Below are 27,872 nucleotides of genomic sequence, written 5' to 3' on the forward strand. Positions count from 1 at the left end.
AGAGGAGGAGGAGTCGTTGATGACGTCCCGACGAGGCAGCGGAACCGGCCTGCTTAGTCATTCCGCTGTCCGCTCCGTGTTTGCCGCTATGCCGCCATTGCCGTGTTTGCCGTATAGAACAACGACTTTTCTATTCTCTTATTGCTTGACATCTGGTCTTGTTTCTGGATATCTGAGAGTCTAGTTCTTGCTTATCAATATACAAGCTCATATCTCATACTCTACGATCTGCCCATCTGCCATCTCATCGACAATACTCTCAACAATGGCATCGTTCCACCAGGTTGAAAGCAACCTGGACGAAATTGCTGCCCCGTCACCCATCTACGATCCATCCGAGCAACCGGTACGACGAGAAGAGTATTTGGAAGATCGCGTGGTATCTCCTGAAGAAAAAGAAGATAGCAGAGAGGAGAGAGCAAGACTTCTCCCCCCAACACTATGCACACTTGGATACCTCGTGTTCTTCTCAATAGCCGGAACACTACTTCGCGTGGCTGTTGAGTCCCTCACCTTCTACCCGGGGACACCTCTCAATACGAGCGTGGTATGGGCCAACGTCGGGGGAAGCGTAGTAATGGGCTTCCTAAGCGAAGACAAGAAGCTGTTTATGGATAATACAGGACCAGCCGGGAAGAAGTCCATCCCGCTGTATATCGGACTGACGACCGGGTTCTGCGGCAGCTTCACCTCCTTCTCAACATTTATACGGGATGCCTTCCTTGCGCTATCGAATGACCTGTCTGTTCCGGTGGGCGCGTATGGTGATATCTCCCTGTTTGGGTCTGCAGTGCAAGTGCCCTCTGCTCCCAACGGGGGATTCAGCTTCATGGCCCTCCTTGCAGTCCTGTTCACGGAAATAGGCCTCTCGCTGGCTGGGCTGATGCTAGGCGCTCACCTCGCTTTAGCCGTACAGCGCTGGACACCGCGTCTCCCGAGATGGATATATACTGTTCTTGATCCGTTGGTGGTTATCCTGGCGGTTCTGGCGTGGGTGGCTGTCATTTGTCTAGCTGTCTTACTCGGAGAGAGTGGTCAAAATAGTACGTTATGGAGCTCTACCACATGGCGTGGACCCGTTCTATATGCGCTCGCGCTCTCCCCTCCAGGCTGTTTGGCGCGGTTCTTCCTCTCGATGGAACTCAACGGAAGACTCGCCTCGTTCCCGCTCGGCACCTTCGCTGCCAACTCTGGCGGCACTGCAATCCTAGGCATGGCTTATGCGCTGCAGCATTCCACGGCCGGAGGGTCAGGGATTATTCCCTGTCAAGTCCTCCAGGGGGTCATGGACGGATTCTGCGGATGTCTGACCACGGTGAGTACCTGGGTGCTAGAACTGTCTGGCTTACGCAGACGGCATGCGTATTTCTATGGCGGGGCCAGTGTGCTTATCGGATTGTGTCTTTTGATTGTCGAGATCGGAAGTTTGAAGTGGTCGATTGGACTGGCGACTCCGGCTTGTTTTGACCCGGTAAAGACGGAATATTGACGTCACTAGACATATAACCTGTTGACATATAACCTGACTCTGTTCAGTAACTCTTCTCATTTTCACTAGAGAGAATGATTAAATCAATCCGTGCTGCCCAGCGCTTAGACTCACGGGGTAACCCGACTGTCCAAGTCGATCTGACGACCGACAAGGGTGAGAACACTTGTGAATACTTTAGGATGCATATGAATATGTCCACTGAATGCATTTAAAGGCACCTTCCGTGCTATTGTCCCCTCGGGAGCATCAACAGGAACGAACGAAGCTGTCGAGCTGAGAGACAAGGATCCTGCTGTCTATGGTGGTCGCGGTGTGCGAACGGCCGTTTCCAATGTCGAGACAGTGATAGCCCCCGCGCTTATCGCCAGCGGATTGAAAGTCGATACGGACCAGAAGCAGATCGACGATTTTCTAGTCCGTCTGGATGGATCCAAGGGTAAGGGCAGACTCGGTGCCAATGCGATTCTCGGCGTGAGTATGGCATGTGCGAGGGCGGGAGCAGCTCATTCAGTAAGTGAAAAACAAATCAAAAGAGAGAAGAATGACCTGACGACAAGGGAATCCCTCTGTATGAGTTCCTTCGACGAGAATCGCAAGCAAAAGAACCGTACATCATGCCTGTTCCCTTCTTCAATGTCTTGAACGGCGGCGTTCACTCGGGAAACACAATGGCGTTTCAGGAGATGATGATCGCCCCTGTTGGCGCTTCTTCTCTGACAGAAGCAGTCCAGATGGGAAGCGAGGTATACCAGCATCTCAAAAAAGTGATAGTCTCCAAGTTCGGTGCTTCAGGTGTGTAATTCTTCATGTCCATAGGACTATTCTTTCCTGATGATCAACAGCAACCGGCATCGGCGACGAGGGAGGATTCGCACCCCCAATCTCCCAACCGCATGAAGCACTAGACCTGCTGGTTCAAGCCGTCGCCGAAGCAGGATACATCGGTAAAGTCAAGTTCGCCATGGACCCTGCCTCGAGCGAGTTCTACCGTGACGGTGTGTACGACCTGGGCTTCAAGGACAAGAACAGACCAAACGTGCACACTCCCAAGCAGTTGATGGAAGTGTATCACTCCCTGCTGGAAAAATATCCGATTATCCTGCTGGAAGACCCCTTCGCCGAGACCGACTGGGCCAGCTGGACGGAGTTCCAGACTTCCTGTCCTGTTGAGCTCGTGGGCGATGATTTACTCGTCACCAATACGGAGTATGTGCAGAAGGCAGAGGACAAAAAGGCCTGCAATGGACTGTTGCTCAAGATTAATCAGATCGGAACGGTTTCCGAAGCCATCCAAGCGTAAGGCCAGCATCCCTGGTTCCTGTGTCCTTTCATTCAAGTTTCTGATCATGCAGAGCCAACCTGGCATATTCATTCGACTGGAGCGTGTTTGTCTCGCATCGGTCCGGAGAAACAACAGACGACTTCATTGCAGACCTGGTGGTCGGCCTGCGGACAGGCCATCTCAAGGCTGGGGCGCCGTGCCGTGGCGAGCGGGTGGCCAAGTATAATCGGTTGATGGATATCGAAGCGGATCTGCTTGCTCGCGGAGTTGGCTGTGCGTATGCTGGTGAGGGTTTCCGGCGGGCTCATCAGGTGTAGCACTGCTTTACTTGATACTGGGTGCAAAGCATGTACGGCACAGATGATATTAGTTGCAGTGACTTCACATCATGTATTACGAATAGACTAAGCTACTTTCTGCAGTTCATGATTAGTGACGGCAGCAACATCCTCGCCGTCGAAAAACTTGGTGACTTCCTCGAGAGGAACGTAGCGAGTCTCGACGTAGAAGAACCAGATGACGAGGATTTCCAGGGCGAGGAAACAGCAGTAGAAGATGTAATACCGCCAGGCGATGTTATCGAGGGCGACGGGGTTGACGTACTGCGTGAAGAAGAGGCTGGCGTACAGCGCGTACTCCATGATGGTGTAACCCTTTGCACGCATCGAATAGGGGAGGATTTCCGTTGTGTAGCTTGATATCAAACCGGATCTGACAGTTAGAAGAGTTCTGATTTCATGATCTGTTTGTGTTTGCTTACTTCGCGTTGTAGCATAGATAGTAGATGAAGATCATGGCGAGAACGCCCGAGCCCAGAGAGGAATCGCCGTGGATGGCGTATCTGGCGGAGAGAATGGTCCAGACGACAAAAGCAACGAGCATGCCCACCGTACTGACAATATAGATGGGCCGCCTCCCCCACTTGTCGATGAAGAAGCAGAAGAACAGATTGGTGACGAGGTTGAAGGTGGTCAGGGCGCCGTTGATGAGCAGCTGTTCGTTCGCCGAGGTGATCCCGATGCTGTCCATGATGATGCTGAGATAGTACGAGACCAGTCCGTTGCCCGACAGCTGGGAGAAGACGCCCACAGAGACGACAATCACGAGCCGGCGTCTGTTGCCCGGCGTGCGCAGGAAATCCAGAAACGCAACCGAGTGGCGGGCGTGTCGCTCCAGCGCGATGGCGGTGGTGATCTCGGTGAACTCGGTCTGCACGAGCTCGTCGTTCTCGTCGCCGTTGGCATGGTACGTGGCGAGCATCTGCAGGGCCTTTTCCGGCTGGTCGCGCGAGACGTAGAACCGGGGGCTCTCAGGGATCCAACGCACGACGGCCAGCATCATCAAGGTGAACAGGCCTTGAATCAGACTGGGAGTCCGCCATGCCCAGTTGCTCTAAGCAGGAGTCAGAATATGAGAAGGGTTAGCAGAGTGGAAGAGTGCAAGAGCAGGGATTACCTCGATCTTCAAGGTGCCGTACGTCGTCCAGGCAGCAATAAAAGCCCCCGTATAATAAGTCGCGCCCGAAATCGTGACCAGCACCGCCCGGTCCTGTGGCGGTGCGATCTCAGCCACCAGCAGCGGCGCAGTGCAAATCACGAGGATGTCGCCGACGCCCAGAATCCAGCGAGCAGCGACGAACATGGCGAAGTTGAGGGCGCCCGACTGCAGGCCGACGCCGAGGAGCATGAAGAGGGAGCCGAGAACGAGGCAGGGCTTGCGTCCGTAGCGGTCCATGAGGAAGGGGAGGAAGAGCAGGCCGGAGAGGGCGCCGGCGCTCATCACGCAGTTGAAGAGGCCGAGGGTAGGACCGTGGGGGTGGTTGAAATAGTCCTGCCAGTACGAGAGGGTTTGAAGGCCGTTCCTGTAGAATTAATAATAATGAATAGTAGTATAGATGAATATAGAATATCTATGAATATGAATGGATATAAATGGACATGAATTGAATGTAGAATATAGATAAATAAGTATAAAATATAGACTGATGGAATGATAATGATAGAATGATAGACAGAGATATAAATAACATACATCATCGAGTTATCAAAGCCATTGGCAGTGTTGGTGATGATCAAAGCAAGGATATAAAAATACAACCAGCGCATGTTGGCGTTGCGATACCATTTCTGCCGGGGGAAGAGACGCCCAGCCAGATAGAAGTGGCCGGGGGGGGGTTCATTCATCATAGTATAGTATAGAGTATAGAGTATAGTAATAGTATAGAGTATAGAGTATAGAGTATGGAATATAGCGGATGTTCTTATCTATTCTTATATCCATACCCATATAGCCTATTATAAGTATTCGTCCGTGTCAAGCAAGGTTAGCGCGTTGTATTTAGCCAGATCATTTATCTATCCTCTGATTATCATTCTTTTCTCTACTTCTCCTCTTCTTCTCTCTTCCCTCTTCTCTTCTGCTCTTTTAATTCTTCTCTTTCTAATGCACCCCATCATCCCCGGCTTCGCTCCCGACCCGTCCGTCTGTCGGATCGGCGAGTTCTTTTATCTCGTCACCTCCTCCTTTCACTTATTCCCCGGCATCCCCATCTACGAATCGATAGACCTCGTGAACTGGAAGCACATAGGTAGCTATTCAATCAAGACGTGCTGTTGAACACTGCTTATCTGAAGGAAACGCTATCAATCGCCCCTCCCAACTCTCCCTCCGTGAAGCGTCAACCAAAATCTCCCCCATCGACGAAGGGAAATTGATCGCCACGGGGGGATTGTTCGCCCCTACCATCCGTCATAACAAGACCACCGGAGTGACATACATCCTCTGCACGAATGTCCGGCACGGCACCGTCAACGACTCGACGCGGAACTTCATACTCTCCACGACAGACATCCACGCCGGTCACTGGTCGGATCCGGTCTACTACGCGTTCAACGGGATCGACCCCTCCCTCTTCATCGAAGAGAACGGCAAGGCGTATATCCAGGGCACACACGCGCCAGAATGCCACATCCACAACTTCCAAGTTGATCTCGAGACCTTGCAACCGCTCTGTGACCCGCAGGCTCCCTCAGCGTGTATCTTTACGGGATGGAACAAGAAAGACACAGAGGGCCCGCACATCTACAAGAAGGACGGATGGTACTTTCTTCTCGTTTCCGAGGGAGGCACCTTTGCAAATCATATGGTGACCATCACCCGGTCGAGAGATCTGCACGGTCCGTATGAAGTGTACGAGGGGAATCCGATTTTCACGGCTTCTCCAAACGATTACATCCAGCATACGGGCCATGCGGATCTGTTCCAAGACGCTCATGGAAAATGGTATATGGTTTATCTCGGGGTGAGGAAACGGGGCAACAGGTTCATTCTCGGGCGAGAGAGTTTCCTCACCCCTGTTTCATGGGAGGGTGAGTGGCCTGTTATAAGACAGCAAGAGGGTCTAAGAACGACTCTTTCTGCCGTGAAGAATGTGGATTGGGTGTATCTCCGTGATGCAGAGCTGGAAAGGTATTCCCTGCAAGAAGATCAAGTGTCTATCACGGCTTCATCTGTGTATTTGGACAGTCCCGACCAGACAGTTAGTTTCATGGGAAAACGCCAGCGGGAGTTGAACGGCACTTCGACCGTTGCATTGGATACAGTCTCCGACAAGAAAGATCATCTCCGAGCCGGTCTGGCAGTGTACAAAGATGAACATCGGTTCGTGGCATTGGCGCACGACTTTGCCTTGCACGAGGTGACACTGGAGATCACCAACCAGGTGACGAGTCTGTCGGTGAAGAAGAGCATGCCGGTTTCTCCCTGCACGGAGCTCTTCTTGCGCATCAGATACACGGAGGAGGAGTATGAGTTCGCGTTCAAGGAGGATCGGCAGTGGACTGTCATGCATACCCTCGACACGGCGGATATGTGTGGATTGGACTTTGTCGGGCCGGTCATTGGCATGTTTGCTTGGGGGGAGGGAGATGTTCTTTTTAAAGGGTTTACTGTTGACAGTATACTATAGTTTAGAGCTATATGTAGTGATTACTGTGCTTATAGAATAAGAACAGCTCAATGAGAGTAAAGAAAATAAACAGAACAGAGTATATTCCCTGATACCGAGACATCAGTTATAAAATCATAATGTATTCAACAATACTAGTCAATAGCTATGTCTCATCTCAAAAGAGACCCCCCATTAGAATCCACGTTGCTGCCCGTCGCATCACCATTCTTCATCAGGTAAATATACGCCTCGGCGACCTCCTCCGGACTTCCCGGTTTGCCCAGGAGGGCACTCGACGCGACAAACTGCCGCATCTGGTCGCGGATAGGTCCCCAGGCCTCTGTATCGGTCGGTCCCGGACTGACGAGGTTGACTCGCAGCGGCTTCAGTTCCAGCGCCAGCCCACGGGTGATGCCAAACAGACCGGCGGCGTATGCCGACGCCACCGTCCAGTCCGGGATGGGTTTATGAGCGACCTGTCCCGACGTGAAGATCAGGGAAGAAGTGTAGTGCTGTTTGAGGTATTTCGGGGCCAGTTTGCCCAGTAGAAGCGCGACGGCAGTGACAGGGACCTTGCCGTCGCCCCGGATGATGGCCTGGGTGATCTCGCTGGTCTTCTGGGGGGACGCGTTGCCGGCGGTGGTGACGATGTGGTCGAGGGGGTTGCTGCCGCCGTCGGTGATATCGTCGAGAAGCTGCTTGAGACGGGCTTCCAGCTCGTCGTCGGACGCGAGATCGATCGTCTGGCCTGCGACGTGGCCGTCGGCGAAGGAGGCGCGCAGGCGATCCACGGCGTGGGCGACTTTCTCGCTGCTGGACGAGGCAACCGTCACGGCGACTTGTTCGGCCAGCGCCAGGTTGGCCACGGCAAAGCCAATGCCAGAGGTGCCGCCGAGGATGAGGATCTTCTGGCCGGAGATAGAAGGCATGACGGATGATTGACTGAGAGGTCAGAGTATGAGATGATTCTGAGATCTGAATGTAGACTGAGAGGTGCAAGCTGCTTTTATGTCCATCTCACTCTCCATCCTTACACCGTCGGTCGGATTTTCCACCGAAAAGATTCCGACGGAGATGAAGCCGGGTTGGACAGACATACAAGTGCTAACTGTTTTAGGGAAATGATATAGAGGTGGATAATATTTAGAAGTATAGAGTATATTACTCATACAGTATATAATATTGAATTAAGATTTCTAAATATTTGTCATATAAGATAATTAACTATCTAGTTAAGAGCTGTGTTTAAATGAGATTATTTTTCTACTTTAAAATAAGCTGTATACTCTACCAGGTAAGATATAAGAAAAAGATGTCTATATACTACTATTACACTAGGGTCCATTTGCTATATAACAATAAGAGAGAATAATACCCCATCTTGGAACCCGCTGTAGTAAGCCATATTATTCAAGGGAGTGAAAGTGTCATCGCTAGCAAAGCTACCTGTTGCTGTTGGTAGTATCACTAGAGTGAAAGTGTCCTCGCGGCTACATTCTCAAAGCAGCGCCAGATGAACCGAAGCGGTGGGAGGACGGCTATATAGAGGTGGTTACAAACAATAATAATATACCATAAGGGACAGTATTCTGACTCTGTGGTCGTAGATGTTTATATGAATCTATTCACCAAATTCTAAGATATATTCTTGGTATTCAATGCTCCTCTGACAATAGCTTCATGCTGACTTTATAGCTGGGTGGAATGGAATAGTAGGATAGATCTGACTGAATATACTTGACGCAGATATTCTAGCTAGGCATATATATATATATATATATATATATACTACACACTGTCTGGGAAATGGCAACATGGTTACTATAGGAGATGGTTCATCGTTTGATCTAGTCTAAATACTATAGTAGTATTGGACAAGTAGTTTAGTTCATACTAGTAGCCTGTCTATTCACTGCTTATAGATTTAATATCTCATAGAGTAAAAATACGATGATAACCTCCACTAGAGAGAGACAAATAAAACAAAAAAAAGAATGGCCCGAGCCGCGGATCGAACGCGGGACCTCTCGCATGCTATGCTGTAGGGTGGACCCTAAGCGAGAATCATACCACTAGACCACCCGGGCGATGGAGAAATATCGTTGATAAAGTGTAATACAAGCAAAAATTAATTAAAATATGCTTAAGGCAAAGAAACAACAAGCTTCCTGGCTGAAACCCCCCCCTGACTGATCTCCAAAGCGTCATTGATCTTCTCTAACCCCCGTCCGACAACCTGCGGCTCCGGCGCCGGTACAAATTGCTTCGCAGCGAGAGCCGGTCCCAAGAAGTCAAGGTAGACACGCGAGACACAGCTGTCGGGTTCAACCAGACCGACAATCATGATGAACTTGATCTCGATCCCGGACAGCAGCTTGGTGACGGCATTCCGGCCCATCATGCTGACCATCCCGCCCATCATGCGGTATGGAGCGAGCGTCCCCCTGAAGGCCTCGGGACCCCTGCGTGCACCCCCCGCGAGAGCGATGAATTTCCTCGTCGGCAGCTGGGGCGTCTTGGCCAGTCGCTCCTTCATCACGGCGGCACACACCTGGTCGGCGTTGGCCCCCACCGTGTAGGCTCCCACCAGCTCACGACCGTCGAGAACACGCACCAGATCCGCCACCAGCGTGGGACTGTTGTAGTCGAAGACATGCGAGGCGCCTAGCCCCTTGACATACGCGAAGTTCTTGGGCGATGAGGTCGAGACCACCTCGTACCCAGCCGACACGGCGAGCTGGATCGCACAACTCCCGACACTCGAGGCGCCGCCCGTGATAATGATGACCCGAGACAATGATTCCCTCGGTCGCGGATTTGACGGCGGCGGAACCTGCGGCAGATCGAGAGCCAGATAATTCGCGTGGAAGAGCCCGTACGCCGCCGTGCCTATCCCGAGCCCCAGAACGGCGGCCTGCTCGTCGCTGACCTCGTCGGGAACCGGAGCCACCATATGCTCCCGCAACACGCTGTACAGCTGGAACGCTCCCTCGGCGGCATTCCCAGACGACTTGTCGCCAGACACGGCGCTGCCGGCCACCCGGTCGCCTACCTGGAACCGCGTCACGTCAGGCCCAACCTCGACGACCGTGCCGGCCACGTCGATCCCCAGTACCATCGGATACTGCAGATGCGGCGCGAAGAGCGGACCCTGCATCTGCAGCACCCAGTCAAAGGGATTGATCCCGACGGCGCCGTTCCTCACCACGATCTGCCCGGGACCGGGGGGGGTGTAGGGGGCATCGCCGACTTGTAGCGGAACCGCTTTTTTGGCTGGAATCCACGCTGCTTTGTTGGTAGGCATTATAATAGACAGAGGAGGAGTAGAACAGTGTAGTGATTAGAAGATTATCAAAGAAGAAGAGAAGAGAAAAGAAGTATAAGAAGAGCAAGAGTATAGGGAGTATAAGACGGACACGGACTCCGACTCCGTCTCCGTCCGTTCGTCTCAGACGGAGGAATCCGTCGGAATCTTCCTCCTCAACAACCACCAAGACAGACAGATACAGGTAATATTCCATCATCCATACAGGGAATACTAATACTTCCTATCAAACTCCATGGAGCGAAGACTCGGTCTAGGCCACTCCAGCGTTTACGGGCAAGCGTGCATGCAGTGCTACAAGGCCAAATGCCGCTGTGTGCCTGGTCCAAGTGGCGATGGGTGTGAAAGGTAGAGATGATTGCTTATTCAATGCAAATAAATATCCTAGCTAACGATCAGATGTCTCCGTCTCAAAAAAGAATGCCGTCCCTCAGACTCGGCGCGCAGACGGAATGCGCAGAGAGCAGAAGAGTCCGACACGCGAATAGCCCGGCTGGAAGACAAGATAGGAACGCTGGTTTCGGCAATACAATCTCTTGTCGATTCTTCTGGATCGTCTTCGCCTGAGCTTCTGCAGCTTTTGAACCAGGAGAGTGTTTCTTCCATCGCCAGCCTCCCGAGCACCACTACTCTCTCAGACGACCGACCGACAACGACGACGTCGTTTGTTGATCCATCTTCAAAAGAAGCGGCAGAGAGTCTCGAATTCTTTCGTTCACGAATGCTACCATGTTTCCCCTTCATCAATCTGCGCCCGGAAACTACAGCCTGGGGATTACACCGCGACCGGCCCTTCCTGCTGCAGGCCATCCTCACCGTGACGACCTTCTCCACGCAGAAGCGACTGGCTCTAATTGAGGAGCTGAAACGGACTTTCTTCGCATCTGCGTGTCTCACTGTGCAGTCGAATATCGACCTGCTACTGGGTTTGCTCACGTACCTGGCATGGAGCACCGACGCCTTTCTCGGCGGCGCAGACCTCGTGTCGCGCCTCATGATGCTCGCTATTTCGCTGGTTTATGATCTGCGCTTGTTCAAGCCCTCGCCACCGGACGTCAAGCTTCTCATGACCATCACCCAGGGGCGGGCCTATGATGAGCAGACGGGTGAAGAAACAGTGCAAGAGTTGATGGAGAAGCAGCGAGCGCTCCTCGCTGCTTTTCTCCTAAGTTCAAAGTACTCTCTACAATATCATCTATAGATGTATATATACATACTAACCAACTAGTATTTCATCACATCTAGGCCGTCTAGATGCTCTCCGATGGACCCCCCAGATGGAAGAGGCCCTCCGAGTCATCGGAGCAAACAAGACATGTCCGACAGACGAGGCGTTTGCCTTTCAGGTGCGTCTCCAGCTGCTGAAGCAACGAGCGGCGTACATCCGAGAACAACACGATACAGCAGTGGCGCCGGTGACGACCTCTGTGCCGGGATTACTATACCTCAAGACCCTGCAGGGACAGCTGCACGACTTGGTTTCTTCTTTTCCTTCGAACCTCCATCAAAGGGGTATGTCTTGCTGAATAAAGTCAATACTAAAATCTAATACTGACTGAATCTACTGTAGACATCCTTGTTATGCACGCACACTACGTCGAGCTGTACATCAACCAGCTGGCCTACTCGATAAGCCGGGACTCGCCGCTTCTCAATCTATCGGGTCAACGAAGCGACGGCGGACTGTTACCCGGCATCGAACGTCTCGAGTGCCTCTGGCAGTCCGTCGAATGCATCAAGGCCTGGCTGGACAAGTTCTACCAGATCGCCCCGCGCGACCTGGTCGGCCTCCCCTTTCATTTCTGGTCGCAGATGATCCTGGCCATCACGCTGCTCAAGTATCTGTCTATCCTCGAGGATCCAGCCTGGGACTGCTCCACGGTGCGCAACGCCGTCGACCTCATCTCCACCATGGACTGTATGGTCCAGAAACTCGATCTGACTGCTCGTGAAGAACCGGGGCTGCACTGCACCGACAGTCTCTTCAATCTGCTTTCGAAATTGTTGACTAGGTTCCGTCTGTGGGCCGATGCTCACTGGAACCTCCAAGAGCATACAGCACAGGGAGACGTACAGGGACAGTCTACCTCTGCGAGCAGCTACATCCCCGACGTGGACCAGTTGGTCTGGATCCAGTCGATGGATTTGGAAAGCGATACCTGGTTTCAAGATATCTGGCCTACTAACCACACTTAATTAGACAATAACCATCCTCCTCTATCCTAGAAGTATTCTGCTAAGTACTGTATGTACTGTAGAGAGTAGTAGTCGACTGAGTATAGTAGAAGAGAGTAGTTGGTATAGTATATATAGAGTAGATCTACAGAGTACATCAATACAATATTGAGCAATGATCAACAGTGAGATGGAGGCCTAACACTGAATACAGTATATCACTAGGTTTATGATTCTTTGATGATCTCTGTCCTCATTGATTCAGAGACACTATGTAATACATATTCTGTCAGCTTGGTAATAGTGTAAACCTCTATACATAAGAAAATCGTCTGAGACAAGCCGCTGAGGTAATTGTACATAGGCCCGCTGAAGTTGAAAGTATACCCAACCCTAGGGTTTAGGGTTATGACCAACCAATGTTATAAATTAAACCCTAGGGTTATGGAAACATATCAAGCCCTAGGGTTATTGTTATTGTTAGGTAAGCTACCCCTCTCAACCCCAATGCATTTCAGCCTAATCTCACACCTTAAAAGCTACTTTTAATAATATTGATCATAATTAATTACTATAATATGGCTATCACACATCTTGTCCTCTTCCAATTTGTAGCAGGCACTTCTGCCGCGACCATCAAAGATGTACCCTATTACCCTATGACCCTATTACCCATCTATACATACCTGCTAACAACTCAGGTATGTGCCCGCATGCTCGCTTTGAAAGAACAATGCCTCGATCCTATCTCGCAGAAGCCGTATATCCTCGGCTCATCGGGGGGGATTGATAACTCCATCGAGGGGAAACAGGTACGTCATAATAACTATTGCTGATTATCAATTATTTGATTGTAAATTCTATTCAAGTACGGCATTACACATGCGTTCGTGGTCGAGTTCGCCTCGGAAGATGATAGAGAATACTACGTCCGTCGAGATCCAGTGCACGCGGCGTTTGTCAAGAGTTTGGACGGGGTGGTTGAGAAGGGACAGGTTGTTGATTTTACAGATGGGGTGTTCTAGTTGATCAGTAAATCCTGTTGTACAAGTCTATCTAGGTCTATTCTATCTATCTATTCTAACGGCCAGTACTTCTTGATGATGGTCTTCTTGTTCACCTTGCCCATCGCGTTGCGCTCGATCGCGTCGACGAGCTTCAAGACGGTAGGGATCTTGTAGGGGGCCATTTCTGTTTTGAGTTGGGCGCGGAGTGAGGAGAGTTCAATGGGGGGGGTCTGAAACAGTGTTAGCAATGATCATGTTTTTAAACAGAATGGAAAGCTTACGTTTTCTCGTTGAACGACAACTGCCGCCACTCGTTGTCCCCATTCTTCATCCGCCAGTCCGACCACAGCCACCTCTTTGATCTCCGGCAAACCCAGCATCTTGCGCTCGACCTCCAGCGCCGAGATCTTGTACCCGCCCGACTTGATCAGGTCGACCGACGCGCGGCCCTGGATGAAGTAGGCCCCCTCGCTGCTCCGGCGGGCCACGTCGCCCGTCTTGAACCATCCGTCGGCCGTGAACTCGCGGGCCGTCGCTTCAGGCCGGCGCCAGTACTCCAGAAACACATTGTCGCCCTTGACCTCGATCATTCCGTCCTCGTCGACGGTCTCAACCACCTGCCCACTCGTTTTCTCTGTCAGCCGCACCTGCACACCGGGCAGCGCCCACCCGACGCTCCCGTCGATACGGCTTGCCACCTCCAGCCCGCAGCTGATCCCCATCCCGATCTCGGTCATCCCGTACCGCTCCAGTAGGGTCTGGCCGGTGATCTCGGCGAAGCGGGCCTTGATGGGCGTCGGCAGCGCCGCCGATCCGCTGACCAGTAGCCGCAACGCCGCTGCCCCTTCGCGCGCGGCAGACTCGGCGTCTGTTCCTCGTAGGTGGGCGTCGAAATAGTCCACCAACCGTGCGTAGATGGTGGGCACGGCCATGAACATGGTTGAGGAGCCGCGGGCTTGCCACCGCGTCCAGATCGTCGCCGGGTCGAACTTCGGGTGCATCTCGACGGTCGTGCCCGCGAGGAAACTGGCCGTCAGCCCGTTGATGATCCCGTGAACGTGGTGCAGAGGGAGGACGTGAATCAGTCGGTCGGCGGACGAGTACTGCCATGCCTGCACCAGGCAGTTTGCCTGGAAGGTGATGTTCTTGTGTGTCGTCACGCACCCTTTGGGATTCGAAGTCGTGCCAGAGGTATAGATCATGAGGGCGCGGCGGTCCATGGAGAAGGCTGGAGTAAAAGGTGGCAATGATGACGATGTTCCAGTCTCATTCCCACTGCTAATGCTCGTGAAGGGTGTGAGTGCCATGAAGGGTATGGCTTTGCCGATACCATCCTGGAGAGCGGAGTGGAACTTCTCAAAGGCCGGGTGAAGGATTATCAGGGAGGGATCGGAGTCGCCGATGGTATACAGGAGCTCTTTGACGGGGTGAGTAGTACCTTGATAGTTAGCAGGAAGATAATGTATTGATGGATCAATATATTCACGTACACAATGGCACGCAGACACCTCCGGCAGCCCAGACAGCCCATTGAGTGACCACATAGTCGTACCCATTCGGGATAAGAAACGCGATGCGTCGCTCGTCGAGATCCGCAGCATCCACGAGCGACAATTGGTCCAGAATCTGCTGCTTGAGCGCCGCGGCGTCTGCCAGAAGTTGAGCAAAGGTGAAGCTCTGGCCTTTGGTCACGTCAACTACCGCAACTTTCTCCGGCTCGGTTTCGGCGTGCTGTTTGGCGGCGAGAAATAGCGGCAGCGACGGGATGGAAGCTGTCGTCGAGGCCTGCTTTTCATCTTTGCTCTCGACCTGTACAACCAGAGTTAGCGAGCTGCCTGCGGAAAAGGAAATCGATGGAAAGTATTGATTACCGAGGTGGTTGCTGCGACGGCCATGGTGGAAATTGGTGATAGATGGTTACTGTTACACGCTAGTTAGTGACCTCCAGCCAACCCCAGACAACAACCTTAGCTAATCCCCGACCTGAATCACGAGATACTCACTGAGCCAGACAAATCTCTCGGCGGATGCAGCAGATGGAAGAAATCGTTCACCCTCTGCCACGCTGGCCGAGAGCAGCTGTCCCGGCCGTCAGAACTGTCCCCGAGCTATCCCGAGTGGGGATGCTCGGGGTGTTTTCTGGGGCCGACAACCAGGGCGAGTTCAACCTGCCAGCCATAGCAGCATAACGACTCTGGAGGTGGATGAAGAAAGTAAGGAGGAAAGGAGGGAGAAGAAGAGGGGAGAAGAGAAAGAAAGAGAGGAATAAAAGAGAGGAAGTTGCAGTGACAGAGGAGCTAACTGTGTACGGAATTGGTGCCTGAGGCGAGCACGTGTCGAGACTTAGTCAGCAGTCGCAGCCAGCAGTGACAGTGAGAGAATGAGACAGACAAAGAGTATGATATAATTACTATATATCCATAGAGGCTAGCTGCATGCTCAAGAACAGCAGAACTATGTCGAGTAGAGAGGGATGATTCAGAAATACGAGACCATTACATACATGTAGCTAGAGGTACTTAAATCTACTCATATTGTCTCTAAACTTCGATGAAGCTGATATCAGTGAAGGAGCAGACAGACACAGACACTATGACTGGCAACTGGCAACTGGCAACTGCAGACTGATCATTGATGGTCATTGGTCACATGATAATATCACATGGTATCACGTGATCTGTCACATGTCTTTGGGTCATGTGATATCATGTGATCTTCGGAGTTGAGCCCTTCCTCCGCGAGACTGAAATACGCTGGAACTGCCCGCTGAACAGCGTCACTCGCGATGCCAGCAAGCTCGACATGGCGGCTGCGACTATGCTGCGACCCTCACGGGGCTGGACACAGGCTCTGCGGGCTACGGTTGCAGGGTTTCCACGACGAGGACTCACCACGGCGCCGCCGTTGATTTCTATCAAGAGCGGCACCTTCTACCAGCAGTATCCCACGGCCCAGGACTCGACCGATCCCCTGCGAAACCCGCCCTTATTCCCAAACCTGAGCTTCACCTTGCCCTCCAAGCCGGATGCCACCTCCAAGACGCCATCCCTGCAGCATTGGGCGGTGATCGGCCCCCCCACGAAGACGCAGCTGCTGGAGGTGCTGCGCGGCCAGCTGGTCTGCGTGCCCCCGACGGCACGCAGCTACCCGTACCTCCTCACCGACGAAGTGGCCGCCAGAGACTCTCGGTTACGCTATGTCGGACGGGCTATCCAGTATATCGGGTTCAGCGGAGAGGGGTCGGAAGCTACGGGCGGGACGCGTGGTGCGTACCTGAGTGCCCGGTACGAGAGCTTTCGCGAAGAGACGGACTGGACAGTACAGCAGTATTTACGGGGCCAGACGTCGCTCAACCCGCTGGAGGGTGAAGAAGGAGGCACCGTCAAAGACGAGGCGCTGTTCGAGCAGATCGTGACGGATCTACGACTCGCGCCGCTGCTCGACATGCCGGTAGCGAACCTGAGCAATGGGCAGACCCGACGGGCCCGAATCGCCAAAGCTCTTTTGTCACAGCCGGAGCTGCTGCTTTTGGATGATCCGTTCAGTGAGTTTCCCGATTATATATCTTGTCGTCCTCAAGCTGGTGTGAAGATTGCTAAGAGAACAGTGGGATTGGACCCCGCCGCGGTGAAGAGCATCTCGGGATTACTGCATCGGTTGGCGGACAATTGTGCCCCTCGTCTAGTGCTTGCTCTGCGGCCGCAGGACGCGGTACCGGACTGGATCACCCATGTCATGGTTCTCGGCCATATGAACCGGGTGTTGGTGCAAGGGCAGCGCGGCGAGGTCGATCAGACGCTCGATGTATGGAAGCATCTTGTTGCGGAGGACGAACCGTCGCTGAAAGAAAACGAACGGGATATCTACACGCAAGCCAAGGCCGCGCTGGAGGAGGGAGTGCTTGACCGCCAGCTCCTCCGGGATCTGAATCTCGTCTCGGAACGCAACTTCAACCACGCCAAATCGGCCACGCAGCATGGCGAGCCGATCATCGAGATGGACGGGGTCCGCGTGCAGTACGGCGACAAGGCCGTGCTCGGCGACTGGACGCAGACCGTGGGTGGCGTGGAGAAGGATGGCTTTCACTGGCGGGTCCGTCGTGGCCAGCGATGGGCCATCCTGGGAGCCAACGGGTCGGGCAAAACGACGCTGCTGTCGTTGATCACGTCCGATCACCCGCAGACATACAGCCTGCCGGTCAAGGTGTTTGGCCGCTCGCGGCTGCCAGAGCCTGGAAAACCGGGCATCTCGATCTTCGAGCTGCAGTCCCGCCTGGGCCATTCCTCGCCGGAGATCCACGCCTTCTTCCCCCGCCAGCTGACGGTGCGGCAGGCGATAGAGTCGGCCTTTGCTGAGACCTTCCTGGCGCGGCCGACGCTGGACCACGATCGCGACCTGGACGTCAACGCCGCCCTGCGCTTCTTCAAGGCCGACCTGGACCCGAAATGGGTCGCTGGCGGACGAGTCCACGAGGAGCCGCCGACGGTCGAAAAGGAATTGTCTTCTGTCTTCCCGACATTAGAGGCCTTCAACGCTAGTAGTAACGAAAGTAGCAGCAACGGCAAGACCAAAACCCAAAAGAAACACTTCATCGACACAGACTACGACATCGAGTACGCCGACTCGGTGCTCTTCGGGGAGCTCAGCACCGCCCAACAGCGCGTGGTGCTCTTCCTCCGCGCCCTCATCCACCGACCAGACATCGTCATTCTCGACGAGCCCTTCTCGGGTCTCTCAGCCTCCGTGCGCGACAAGTGCCTCCATTTCCTGGACAACGGTGAGCTTCCCGGCCCCCGCGGCCGCCCGCGCGGGCTCAGCGAAGACCCCTTACTCTCGCGGAAGAAGGACCCGTCCGAGATCCGTTTCCGCGGCTTATCTGCCGACCAGGCGCTCGTGATGATCAGCCATCTGCGCGAGGATATCCCGGACAGCGTCCGGCATTTCGTACGTCTCCCCGCCGACCAGGCGGACGGGAGCGAGCCGTTGGATTTCGTCCTGGGCGTGCTCCGCAACGGACGCAGGCTTAATGCCGACTCGTGGGCTATGGCCTGGCAGCCGGGCAAGACGATGCGCAAACCCACCAAGGCGCCAAAGGTGCATCTGAAGAAGGAGCCGGGATCGGATCACGACGTGTATAATTATATTGAAATATAGCATGGACATGCAAGTACATTGCCAGCTACTCTACTAGCGTTATAGACAAGTGTAACTACTATTAAACGTCTGACTCGTGAGTAGTTCCATGTTTACAGACAGTGTTTACTCTATTCATGCCCTGTATACCGCAGGTACGGCTTCACCTCCCGCACATCGCCAAACTTCTTGCGCGCGTCTTCCGTCGAGACAGACGGCGGCACAATCACGTCCTGGCCCACGGTCCAGTCGATCGGGGTGGCGACGCCCCTCCGATCGGCCGTCTGCAGGGCGTCGACGACGCGCAGCACTTCGGCCGAGTTGCGCCCCGTCGAAGCCGGGTACAGCATCGTCAGCCGGATCGTCTTGGCCGGGTCGATCACGAACAGCGCGCGGATCGTAAAGGGGATCCCCTTGTTGGCGATGTTGTCCAGGTCGCGCTGGTCGACCATGTCGTACAGGAAGGCGACTTTGCGGTCCGGATCGGCGATGACGGGGAACTGCACGTTGGTGCTGGATACCTCGTTGATATCCTCGACCCATTCTTTGTGCGAGGAGAGGTCATCGGCGCTCTATTAATTACCCTTTCAATAAAGATTCCTTTTCATGAACGTTTTGATGTGGTTGACTACCTACCAATCCAATCATCTTGACCCCCCGCTTCTCGAATTCGCCCTTCAGCTTCGCAAAAGCTCCCAGCTCCGTAGTGCAGACTGGAGTAAAATCCGCAGGGTGGGAGAAGAGGATGGCCCAGCTGTCGCCGATGAACTGGTGGAAGTCGATCTCGCCATGCGTCGACTGTGCCTTAAAGTTGGGGGCTAGTATGCCTTAGCGGCCGTGCCAAAACGAGAAGATAGGCATCCTACCAGTAGAACCTAGACGCAGACGCGGCTGCTCCTGTGGGATCGTTGCGAGGAACCGGCGAGACAAGGGCTGCACCAGCTGCGAGCGAGGGAATCCCTGTGGGAGCTTGGGGATGGTGGAAATGGCGCGAAAGGCACGAAGTCCAGTACGAGATAGCATTGAAGCCATGATGAAAACGAGAGATTGACAGAGAGTGACAGAGAGTGACAGAGAAAGAAGGACGGGGTCGAGAAGGTGAAAGTGAAGCTGAAGTTGAAGTTGAAGTTGAGTCGATGAGGTCATTGAGTGCCTTGATGCCTTGATGCCTGAGGCAGATTTAATGTGATGATTACAGAGGATTCTCTCTTTCTTTCGAATGTTTCCTCTCTTCTGATTCTACCCAAGATTTTCTCTAATGGCGACATCTTTCCTTTCTTCTCATTCTATCAATATTCTCCGTAAAGGCGATATATCATCTCATCCTATTTAAAACAGCGTCAATGGCCTTCGCAGCAGCCAGCCACCTCTCGTCCTGCAAACGAGGAGCAATCACTTGGAGAGCACAGGGAAGCCAGGGAAGCCTGTCGAGGGCCAGAGAGTCTATCGAGCATATTAGAATACACACACGATACAAGAAGGCAGAATAATGAGGCAACTCACCTGAATCACACGCCGGAGACCGTGACTCGGACTGTTCCAGGTCGACTGTAGCGATGCGAGAGAATGGAATCACGCCAGCCGGGTACTATGACTGTCAGCTTGCTCAGGCGGCGACGGTTCGTTCTGTTGACTTGGCCTACATCAAGCACATTCCACATGACGGTATATGGAAACAGGCCGAAATCGTCATGCGGCACGGCCGTGTTCTGCGCCCCCGGCGCGATGATAACGTCCAACTCGAGATCTGTGACCAGATCATTCCACACGTCGTTGTAATGGCTTCTCTCGACGTTCAGCTTTGCCAGACGTCCGATCGTGCATGCCTCTCGTTGCACAGCAGTCTTGGGGGTGTCGAGGCCCAAGACTCGCAACGAGCGGATCGCCGGCTCGCCACTCGCAGCGATGTACTGGAGCGATGTATCGAGAGGGTCTATAGAGAAGAAATCTAAAGCGATACGCTGACCCGTTCCAGGACCATAGGCATCATCGTGTGACAGAGGGACCAGCGTGTGTCCTGCGGCGGCGAGCTGCCTCACGGCCTGCGCAAGGGCAGATTTCACCCGTGCATGAAGAGGCCAGCTAGGATCTTCGGCCAAAACACCGATACGAAGTGCCTTGGGGAAAATCTGGAGGCTCCTCCAGGGCACGGCGTGGGCCGTCGCGTCGACTAACCACGGTTCCGCACCGATGACAGCAGTGATGAACAGCTCTGCATCCTCCAGACAGGTCGTGATAGGTCCCGCGCAACCCTGGATGCCTGGATGTCCAGGCAGATTGTGCGAGACGACCCCGCGGTAGGGGATACGCCCCGTGGAAGGCTTGAAGCCGTACACGCCGCAGCAGAGCGCGGGAATGCGCACAGAGCCCGCGATGTCTGTGCCTACCCCGATCAACGCACCGCGCAGAGCAATCAGGGCACCTTCGCCGCCGCTCGAGCCGCCAGCAGTGTAGTTGGTGCGATGAGGGTTCAGGGTTCGGCCGAAGATATTGTTGTCCGAGTCGGCGACCTGGCATTGTCAGCCTAGGGCAGCATGAGAGCAAGGAGACGCACCATCATGGCTTGGGGAATATTTGTCTTGACATACAGGACCGCGCCGAGCTTCAACAAGAGCTCGACGACGGCTGCGTTCCTCGTCGCTGGGGGGTGATCAAGAAACGAGACGTACCCGAGGGTACTCTGGATTCCCTGAATGTCATAGCTGTCCTAGAAGATGGATGAGCAGACGCAAACCATGATGGTTAGGTATAGATAAGACCCTACTTTGATACTAATGGGTAGGCCGTGAAGTGGCCCAACCGGTCTCTTTTCTCGCCGAAGAAAGTCGTCAAGATAGTGCGCTCGCTGCAGGGCCCGGTCGAAGAACACCTCGGTGAGACAGGAAGTCTGGCATCAGGACCAACGTCACCACTATTGTACACAATGCTAAGCTATAAATGCTCTTACCAACTGCTGTGCCACTGCTGCCCGCTTCGAAAAAGCCACCGTCACGTCCACGGCGGAGAGTTCCCCTCTCGCAAGCCTGCCCACCAGCTCGACAGCGGTGTAGTTCTCCGTGATATCCAGTTCGCGCGAGGATAGAATGGACACCTTCCGCACGGCATTCAGTGCAATCAAATCTGTGGCATGGTCGGCCGTGGAATGGAGCTCTATCAGGATGTCCGGATCAACGCGCCAGGCTGGGGGGATCTTCTCGGCGACTTCCTTGCGTTTGGCGACTGATCTCTCTTTCCAGGACATGATAAGTGAATATTATGCTTAATTGGCCTTATGTGGAGTTATTTACCTCATGTTTTTAGAGTATTGATTTATATATTGGGAGTTGGTTTCAAGCTGTCTATTTGTCATCTGAATTGCTTGGAAATCATCTCTGGATTACTAACAATGACTTTGTAGAGCTCATACCATTAGGTAATTTCTTTCTGTGTGTAATTGACTTATTTACTGTCTGTAATCCTCGTTGGATCTTTTAATCACTATTCCATTGTGGAGTGATGCACAAGCAGATGGCTATGTGGAATATATATACAATTACAACAAACTGACATCCCGACATTGACGAATGAAAAGTATATACCAAGTTCCGATTGAATATAGGCAGCAAGTAGTTAAACCCAAGCCAATTTGCTATCTTATATACACGAACATGAAAGCGAGGGTGACGACGACTTGAGCCGATGGAAATGTCAACGTAGATGCCCGTGGAGCAAGGGCAGTGCAGTGTGGTATCAGTTCGTTGGCAAATCCTTGGCTACCAGATCGCTAAAGTCGACCCCGACCTCGGCCAAGAGAGAGACATGCTCGTGTACGATATCCAGACATTTCTGCCACACGCTGGTCCCGCGCTGCACACTGCTCAGCTGCCGGCTCAGCAGGGCGTTGAAGCCGTCGAGGTGCTCCTTGGCCCACTTGATGCATGCGCTGGTCATCACGGCAGGGAAGCATTGCTGGTAGATGCTGATCGTGTTCTTGATCAGGGTGAAGTACACGAACGAGATCTGGAAGATATACAGCGGGAGGTCGCCTTCAAAAATGCATTGCCTGTTTTATATTAGCTTGAATTTCTCACTATAAGGGAAAGACATGGAAATGGGGAAACGGGCCTGATTCGCTTGGTGACAATATCAGTGCGGGCTTTGAGATAGGCCTCGCGCGCCTGGTTCTCAAAGCCCAGCCGCGTGAGCCAGCCGACGTTGGTCTTGGTCGCCAGGGGGAACGAGTGGGTTTCGACCAGCGTCCGCATCAACACGCTCGCCAGCTTGGCCGCGCGCTCATCCACCTTCCCGATGATCACGTCCTGCGCGATCGTGTTTCCTTTGAGGCCGCGCGCTAGCTTGCGCAGCCGCTCTATGGTCGCTGCGGCCTCTTCGAACCGCTGCAGCGCAATGTCAATGTCTAGCTCGTCGATCTGGCCCTCTACCCACCGCAGATTCTGCTGCTTGCCGTCCACGTCAATGCGCACCTCGGACTTGTCGCGCGGCAACTCGGCCGCCTCGAGGCTCGTCTTGGATCCAAACGAAGAGGTCTGCCGCCCGCCCAGATGGTTCCCGACAGACTCGGTCTCGGAACGCATCGTCCGCCGGAGATCTTCGACCGTCTTACGGAAGGTTGCTAGCAGTTCGTTCTTGGCCGGGCTGTCGCGCTTGTCGTGCCGGTAGGTGAACGGCTTGTTGCCGACCCGAACATTGATGGCGTTGGAAATGCCCCGATCCTCCGCCTCGGCGCGAGAGGCTCCCGACCCTAAATTGGAGCCCAGGTCGATCATATCGATGTCCTGCAACGGCCAGCACTCTTCTGCTACCAGTCGGGTGGACGCGGGGCTCCGGCTGTTTTTGTTCTGGTCGTTCTGGTCGACCCTCGTCCGTTTGATGACCGCCACCAGCAGGTGATCATTCAGGAGGATGATGTGCACACGGCGCCGGGGCTTCCAGGTCGCCGAGTCAAGCTCTACCCAGTTGCCGGTCTCCATGACAATGTGACGGCCGGGTATGGCGGGCAGGAACTTCTGCGAGCCCTCGACCGTCTTCCACATGGTCTGCAGCTGGGCGTTCCACATGCTCTCCAGATTGGCCACAGAGCTGCGGTTGGCCCTGCGTTTCGGTATGTAATCATCCTCGGCTGACGGAGACATCGGGTTTGGCGAGTCCCCAATGCTTGTCTGTCCCAGAGCCGTCGTGAGTTCCGCCATGAGGGTCCGCAGCGTCCGCATCTCGCCCTTCAGCTTCTCGGCCTCCTTGCTGATCTTGATGAACTGCGTGCGATTCTGGTAGACATTCTGTTGTAGATCGGTCGACGTGCGGTTCTTCACCTTCCGCAGGCTTGCCTTGTAATCATCGATGTCTTCTTCCGACGCGTTGGCGAGCAGACGGGCCACATCTAATATTGAACACGTAGTTAGTCTAGTGATTATTCGATCTGGACCGCCCGAGACCCCCACTTACAGCGATCAACTGGCAAACTCGGATCTCTCAGAGCTTTGAGATCAACCGTGATAGGCGAGGAGGGGCCATCCGTCTTCTTGTCGCTTCCCGTTACCGTGTCCACCCCCCCAAAGGCGGCTGCGTTGGGCGGCAGTACCGGCACCGGTGGAGCGTCAACCTCAGGTGTCTGGTTAAACCGGGCAGAGTACCTTCGCTTGACCAGGTCCGAAGTCGCTGCATTCGACGGTGTACGATCCCGCTGCGTCACCGGCGGTGCTGCCGTCCCTGTCGTCGCTGCAGCGGCGGCGGCAGCAGCAGCAGCTGTCGTCGTCGCTGCCGCCGCCGCCGCCCCGGTGCCAGGACCAGCCGCTTTGCTGCCTGCTGGCAGGGGACCCGAGATGGGCTGTGGCGCACTGATCTGGGGCCGCTGCCGTCGCTTGCTGCGCAGAGTCAATCCACGTCCCTCCATACCGATAACGCGGGGGGGATTCTGTCTCTGTGGGTGTGGTGCTTGGGCCAGGGGGCAGAGGTGATGCTATCCCCAGAGCTCAACCGGGACAGAAACCCCGAGCCCCGGAACAACAATGATCCCGCGCGTCAAAATTATCGCGGCAGCTCCAGCTTTTGGCTCTCGTCAGTCCGTCCTGCAGTTGCAACCTCCATCCAGCCGGTTCCTGTCCACTGTTTGTTTACTGTGGTTGATCTGATCCAATTCTTTCGGAATTTTCTTCTCCTCGGTCTCTCCTCACAGTTCCACGATGCAGACGTCGACTCTGGTGGCCGTCTCGGCCGGCACGATCATTACCGGCCTGCTCGGTGCGTTGCCTTGCCCAGGCTTATCATCACGAAGGAGAGTGGACGAGAGCTGATCCATCTGACTGTGTCTTGTAGCATACGCCGTGTACTTCGATCACAAGCGCCAGACCGACCCGGAGTTCCGGAAATCGCTGAAGCGGAACAACCGTCGCCTGGCTCGCGCTGTCAAGGAGGAGGCGGAGGCCCAGGGCGCGATGCAGCGTGAGACCATCAAGGCGGTCGTCCAGCAGGCCAAGGATGAGGGTTTCCCCACCGACCTGGAGGAGAAGGAGGCATACTTCATGGGCCAGGTCGCCAAGGGCGAATCTCTGTGCGCCGAGGGTAAGATAATAGATGCTTGCTTGCTCTTGGATCCGGCCCCGACCGGCTTTATTTTGCAGCATTTGCTCACAAAGGTTTTTTTTTTTTTTTTACTTGCAGGCTCCGCCAACGTCGAGGCGGCTCTCGCCTTCTACAAGGCCCTGAAGGTCTACCCGCAGCCCAAGGACCTCATCTCGATATACGACAAGACCGTCCCTAAGGATGTGCTCGAGATCCTGGCCGAGATGGTCGCCATGGACACCAGCCTCAAGCTGGGCGGCTTCACCAGCGAGACCGGCAGCGTCGATGGCCACGGCGTCGAGTAAACCAACCGGCATCATCATCCCCCGCGTGTGTCTCTTTTAATCTCTATTTTCCCTCCGGCTTATCGATCGGTTCACGCTGGGTCCGTGGCCTGGTCGTCCACGACAGTTTCCTCCTCTGATCCCTCCCCGTCGCGCTCGCAGACCATCTCCACTACTCGTGTAACTTTCCCTGTTTTCTTTTTTTGTTTCCTCCTCTTCCCCTTCACACACTTGTATATTGCACCACTATTTCATGGCGGCGAGCGCGGCGGACCCCCTTGATCGTTCTCGGCGCCTTGACTTGATCTGTTTTTCTTGGTCTCGTTTCCAACCCGTTCTAGAGATGTGCTGGTTTTTGGTTGTAATTTAAAAAGAAAACGAAGCAGGCCTAAATAATGGTGAATGGATTTCTTATTCCTTGATTTCTGCCGGATCCAAGCTTAGTCTGCACTCTGCAGCGTGTCTCACACAGGGGTGGCTGAGCAGTGAGCGACCGCGAGAGCAGCCATGCCATTCAACCACCACCGCTGCTACCCAGTCAAAACCGGGCCCATTACTTGGTTACAGACTGGCAGTATTCTCGTCTGACCATTCGGCCACGCACCCACCCTTGAAATTGCTGGCTCGGGGCAGCCAGTCCCTCTGAGACACTGGTTGGCCTGTAGCGCCTCCACTCAGTCCCCTGCGGATCATGGCTCGGCTGGCGACTAGTTTGGGTTATATCTGCGGGCCTGACCGAGTGTCTCTCCTCTCTCTCCCTCCTGTCTTGCGAATTCCTGTTTTCTGAGGACGTCGTGGTTCCTGGCTGGATTTCTATTTCTGTCCGCTGCTTGCGTTGCTTGTTTTTTTTTCTGTGGGATATTCTCCCTCGACACTCGTTGTTCCCTGTACGCTGTCGCTCTTTAGCAACCCACTGTCGTTAAGACTCCCCCCCCCGGACTCCTTTTTCGCATTTAATCAGTTGCGACACCGTTGAAATCAGTCGGTCTATCAGAATGCGCTCGGTATGATCTTGTGTGGCTCGTGCGATCGCTGGAACTTCTTAACTGATCTCGTTGTCGCAGGTGTTTTCTCGCCTGCTCACGGCAGCCTGCGCGCTCGCTGGCACTGCGGCCGCAGTCGAGACCCTTGAGGTTCTCGGCAAGGACTTTGTCAACAGCAAGACTCAGGAGCGTTTCCAGATCATCGGCGTTGAGTGAGTTCCCTGGGAGATCAATGGCGGAAGAGGAGAAGAAAGATGGAGTCGCTGATTGCGTCTGCAGTTACCAGCCCGGTGGTTCGTCTGGCTTCAGCACGAGCGCGGATCCTTTGAGCAATGCCACGGCGTGCCTTCGCGACGCTGCTCTGATGCAGCGCTTGGGTGTAGGACAAACCCTGTTATAGTTGTTGTTGTCGATGAGTGAATGAGTGTCTGATGGAATGTCGCAGATCAACACCGTCCGCGTGTACAACCTGTACCCGCTGCTTGACCACAGCGAATGCGCCTCCATCTTCAATGCCGCGGGCATCTACCTGTTGCTCGACGTGAACTCTCCCCTCACCAATGGCAGTCTGGACCGCACCGACCCCTCGGGCACCTACGACGTGGCCTACTTCCACCAGGTGTTTGGTATCATCGAGTCCTTCAAGAACTTCCCCAACATCCTGGGTTTCTTCTCCGGCAACGAAGTGATCAACCAGGACAGCGTGTACGAGGTTCCGGCCTACATCAGAGCCGTTCAGCGTGATATGAAGGACTACATCGCCAAGAACGTCAACCGCACCATCCCCGTCGGATACTCGGCTGCTGACGTCGAGGACATGCTGATGGACACCGTCAACTACCTGTCTTGCAACCTGACCAACTCGACCGAGTCCCGCTCCGACTTCTTCGGGCTCAACGACTACTCGTGGTGCGGCAACTCGAGCTACACGACTAGCGGGTATGACACTCTCGTCGAGGACTTCGCCAACGCCTCCCTCCCCGCCTTCTTCTCCGAGTACGGCTGCAACACCGTGCAGCCGCGTTATTTCACCGAGGTGCAGGCCCTGTACGGCAAGGACATGATCCAGTCCTTCTCCGGCGGCTTGGTGTACGAATGGACCGAGGAGAGCAACGACTACGGCCTGGTCCAGTTGAACGATAACGGCACCGTCACCCTGCTCGTCGACTACGAGCACCTACGCACCCAGTACGACGCCATCGACCTAACTCTAATCACCGAGTCCAACAGCACCCAGACCTCCGTCGAGGCGGTGGACTGCGCTGCCGACTTGATCTCCGGCGACGACTTCCTCAACGCCTTTGATTTGCCCGCCAGACCCAGCGGTGTGCAGGATCTGATCGACAACGGTTACACCAAAGCCAGCGTCGCCACCATGGTCGCCGTCACCTCGACCACCATCCCCGAGACGGTGTACGACGCCTCGGGCGCCGTCATCACCGGCATCGCCCTCAAGGTCGAGGCCTCGGACGAGTCCAACGAGCCCGGCGGCAACACCTCCGGCTCGACCAGCAGCAGCGACTCCAGCAGCAGCAGCAGTGGCTCCAGCACGGGAACCGCCACCGGCAGCGCTGCCTCGTCAACCAAGTCCGGTGCCGCCGACAAGCTTTCCACCTCTGCTATGCTGGGCGGCCTCCTCGGCGCCCTCGTGGCAACCGTCGCGACGCTGTAAATCTGCATTTTC

At 54.3% G+C, this 27,872-nt stretch overlaps 15 protein-coding genes and 1 non-coding gene across 16 annotated transcripts; 8 read left to right on the forward strand and 8 right to left on the reverse strand.

Moving 5' to 3' along the window:
- Positions 1–45: 45 nt before the first annotated feature.
- Positions 46–1,489, forward strand: ASPZODRAFT_160536 (hypothetical protein; the record flags this gene model as incomplete). The annotated part of the gene is made up of 3 exons (XM_022726473.1): positions 46–360; positions 409–755; positions 792–1,489. Exons 1-3 carry the CDS (start codon positions 266–268, stop codon positions 1,487–1,489), a joined length of 1,140 nt encoding a protein of 379 aa, XP_022579559.1. The 5' UTR covers positions 46–265.
- A 74-nt stretch (positions 1,490–1,563) lies between these two features.
- Positions 1,564–3,091, forward strand: ASPZODRAFT_70126 (hypothetical protein; the record flags this gene model as incomplete). The annotated part of the gene is made up of 5 exons (XM_022729647.1): positions 1,564–1,645; positions 1,707–2,002; positions 2,050–2,284; positions 2,335–2,788; positions 2,845–3,091. The coding sequence occupies 5 exons, from the start codon at positions 1,564–1,566 to the stop codon at positions 3,089–3,091; spliced, it is 1,314 nt and encodes a 437-aa protein (XP_022579560.1).
- On the reverse strand, positions 2,845–4,960 carry ASPZODRAFT_160538 (hypothetical protein; the record flags this gene model as incomplete). The annotated part of the gene is made up of 4 exons (XM_022726474.1): positions 2,845–3,485; positions 3,535–4,166; positions 4,230–4,635; positions 4,806–4,960. The coding sequence occupies 4 exons, from the start codon at positions 4,958–4,960 to the stop codon at positions 3,179–3,181; spliced, it is 1,500 nt and encodes a 499-aa protein (XP_022579561.1). The 3' UTR covers positions 2,845–3,178.
- A 256-nt stretch (positions 4,961–5,216) lies between these two features.
- On the forward strand, positions 5,217–6,741 carry ASPZODRAFT_100182 (hypothetical protein; the record flags this gene model as incomplete). The annotated part of the gene is made up of 2 exons (XM_022720757.1): positions 5,217–5,361; positions 5,408–6,741. The coding sequence occupies 2 exons, from the start codon at positions 5,217–5,219 to the stop codon at positions 6,739–6,741; spliced, it is 1,479 nt and encodes a 492-aa protein (XP_022579562.1).
- A 152-nt stretch (positions 6,742–6,893) lies between these two features.
- ASPZODRAFT_144361 (hypothetical protein) lies at positions 6,894–7,652 on the reverse strand (the record flags this gene model as incomplete). The annotated part of the gene is made up of 1 exon (XM_022724998.1): positions 6,894–7,652. One exon carries the CDS (start codon positions 7,650–7,652, stop codon positions 6,894–6,896), a length of 759 nt encoding a protein of 252 aa, XP_022579563.1.
- Positions 7,653–8,719: 1,067 nt separating this feature from the next.
- ASPZODRAFT_t105 lies at positions 8,720–8,810 on the reverse strand. Its single transcript has one exon. It is a non-coding gene; the product is annotated as a tRNA-Pro (tRNA).
- A 56-nt stretch (positions 8,811–8,866) lies between these two features.
- ASPZODRAFT_168145 (hypothetical protein) lies at positions 8,867–10,283 on the reverse strand (the record flags this gene model as incomplete). The annotated part of the gene is made up of 1 exon (XM_022726852.1): positions 8,867–10,283. Exon 1 carries the CDS (start codon positions 10,025–10,027, stop codon positions 8,867–8,869), a length of 1,161 nt encoding a protein of 386 aa, XP_022579564.1. The 5' UTR covers positions 10,028–10,283.
- Positions 10,284–12,244, forward strand: ASPZODRAFT_153355 (hypothetical protein; the record flags this gene model as incomplete). Its single annotated transcript, XM_022725965.1, has 4 exons — positions 10,284–10,396; positions 10,448–11,224; positions 11,277–11,560; positions 11,619–12,244. 4 exons carry the CDS (start codon positions 10,284–10,286, stop codon positions 12,242–12,244), a joined length of 1,800 nt encoding a protein of 599 aa, XP_022579565.1.
- A 557-nt stretch (positions 12,245–12,801) lies between these two features.
- Positions 12,802–13,248, forward strand: ASPZODRAFT_70217 (hypothetical protein; the record flags this gene model as incomplete). Its single annotated transcript, XM_022729651.1, has 3 exons — positions 12,802–12,867; positions 12,925–13,035; positions 13,093–13,248. The coding sequence occupies 3 exons, from the start codon at positions 12,802–12,804 to the stop codon at positions 13,246–13,248; spliced, it is 333 nt and encodes a 110-aa protein (XP_022579566.1).
- A 50-nt stretch (positions 13,249–13,298) lies between these two features.
- On the reverse strand, positions 13,299–15,351 carry ASPZODRAFT_100198 (hypothetical protein; the record flags this gene model as incomplete). The annotated part of the gene is made up of 5 exons (XM_022720758.1): positions 15,234–15,351; positions 15,102–15,150; positions 14,721–15,039; positions 13,512–14,668; positions 13,299–13,460 (listed from the first exon to the last, which is right to left on the reverse strand). Exons 2-5 carry the CDS (start codon positions 15,123–15,125, stop codon positions 13,299–13,301), a joined length of 1,662 nt encoding a protein of 553 aa, XP_022579567.1. The 5' UTR covers positions 15,126–15,150; positions 15,234–15,351.
- Positions 15,352–15,864: 513 nt separating this feature from the next.
- ASPZODRAFT_153358 (hypothetical protein) lies at positions 15,865–18,384 on the forward strand (the record flags this gene model as incomplete). The annotated part of the gene is made up of 3 exons (XM_022725967.1): positions 15,865–15,895; positions 16,100–16,774; positions 16,838–18,384. 3 exons carry the CDS (start codon positions 15,865–15,867, stop codon positions 18,382–18,384), a joined length of 2,253 nt encoding a protein of 750 aa, XP_022579568.1.
- Positions 18,385–18,494: 110 nt separating this feature from the next.
- ASPZODRAFT_17971 (hypothetical protein) lies at positions 18,495–19,395 on the reverse strand (the record flags this gene model as incomplete). Its single annotated transcript, XM_022727124.1, has 3 exons — positions 18,495–18,935; positions 19,000–19,181; positions 19,230–19,395. 3 exons carry the CDS (start codon positions 19,393–19,395, stop codon positions 18,495–18,497), a joined length of 789 nt encoding a protein of 262 aa, XP_022579569.1.
- Positions 19,396–19,678: 283 nt separating this feature from the next.
- Positions 19,679–21,604, reverse strand: ASPZODRAFT_70614 (hypothetical protein; the record flags this gene model as incomplete). The annotated part of the gene is made up of 6 exons (XM_022729685.1): positions 19,679–19,787; positions 19,839–19,951; positions 20,007–20,873; positions 20,918–21,070; positions 21,128–21,250; positions 21,311–21,604. The coding sequence occupies 6 exons, from the start codon at positions 21,602–21,604 to the stop codon at positions 19,679–19,681; spliced, it is 1,659 nt and encodes a 552-aa protein (XP_022579570.1).
- A 221-nt stretch (positions 21,605–21,825) lies between these two features.
- On the reverse strand, positions 21,826–24,587 carry ASPZODRAFT_134489 (hypothetical protein). The gene is made up of 3 exons (XM_022723544.1): positions 23,806–24,587; positions 22,468–23,740; positions 21,826–22,405 (listed from the first exon to the last, which is right to left on the reverse strand). The coding sequence occupies exons 1-3, from the start codon at positions 24,251–24,253 to the stop codon at positions 22,093–22,095; spliced, it is 2,034 nt and encodes a 677-aa protein (XP_022579571.1). The 5' UTR covers positions 24,254–24,587; the 3' UTR covers positions 21,826–22,092.
- An 81-nt stretch (positions 24,588–24,668) lies between these two features.
- ASPZODRAFT_70685 (hypothetical protein) lies at positions 24,669–25,226 on the forward strand (the record flags this gene model as incomplete). Its single annotated transcript, XM_022729691.1, has 2 exons — positions 24,669–24,921; positions 25,021–25,226. Coding segments are annotated over 2 exons (459 nt in total), but the record flags the coding sequence as incomplete, so codon positions are not given.
- A 974-nt stretch (positions 25,227–26,200) lies between these two features.
- ASPZODRAFT_17975 (hypothetical protein) lies at positions 26,201–27,860 on the forward strand (the record flags this gene model as incomplete). The annotated part of the gene is made up of 4 exons (XM_022727125.1): positions 26,201–26,209; positions 26,270–26,400; positions 26,468–26,567; positions 26,634–27,860. 4 exons carry the CDS (start codon positions 26,201–26,203, stop codon positions 27,858–27,860), a joined length of 1,467 nt encoding a protein of 488 aa, XP_022579573.1.
- Between the last annotated feature and the right edge of the window lie 12 nt (positions 27,861–27,872).

This window comes from Penicilliopsis zonata (assembly GCF_001890105.1).
Source record: "Penicilliopsis zonata CBS 506.65 unplaced genomic scaffold ASPZOscaffold_12, whole genome shotgun sequence".
Classification (NCBI taxonomy): Eukaryota; Fungi; Ascomycota; class Eurotiomycetes; order Eurotiales; family Aspergillaceae; genus Penicilliopsis; species Penicilliopsis zonata.

What these genes read in the sequence shown, in the direction of transcription:
- ASPZODRAFT_134489 (XM_022723544.1), bottom strand. Translation starts at nt 24,253, where the DNA reads ATGGAGGGACGTGGATTGACTCTGCGCAGCAAGCGACGGCAGCGGCCC. An exon ending in GAGTTTGCCAGTTGATCGCT is followed by an intron (nt 23,741 to 23,805) that starts GTAAGTGGGGGT and finishes GTTCAATATTAG; the next exon opens with ATGTGGCCCGTCTGCTCGCC. An exon ending in ATTGTCACCAAGCGAATCAG is followed by an intron (nt 22,406 to 22,467) that starts GCCCGTTTCCCC and finishes AATATAAAACAG; the next exon opens with GCAATGCATTTTTGAAGGCG.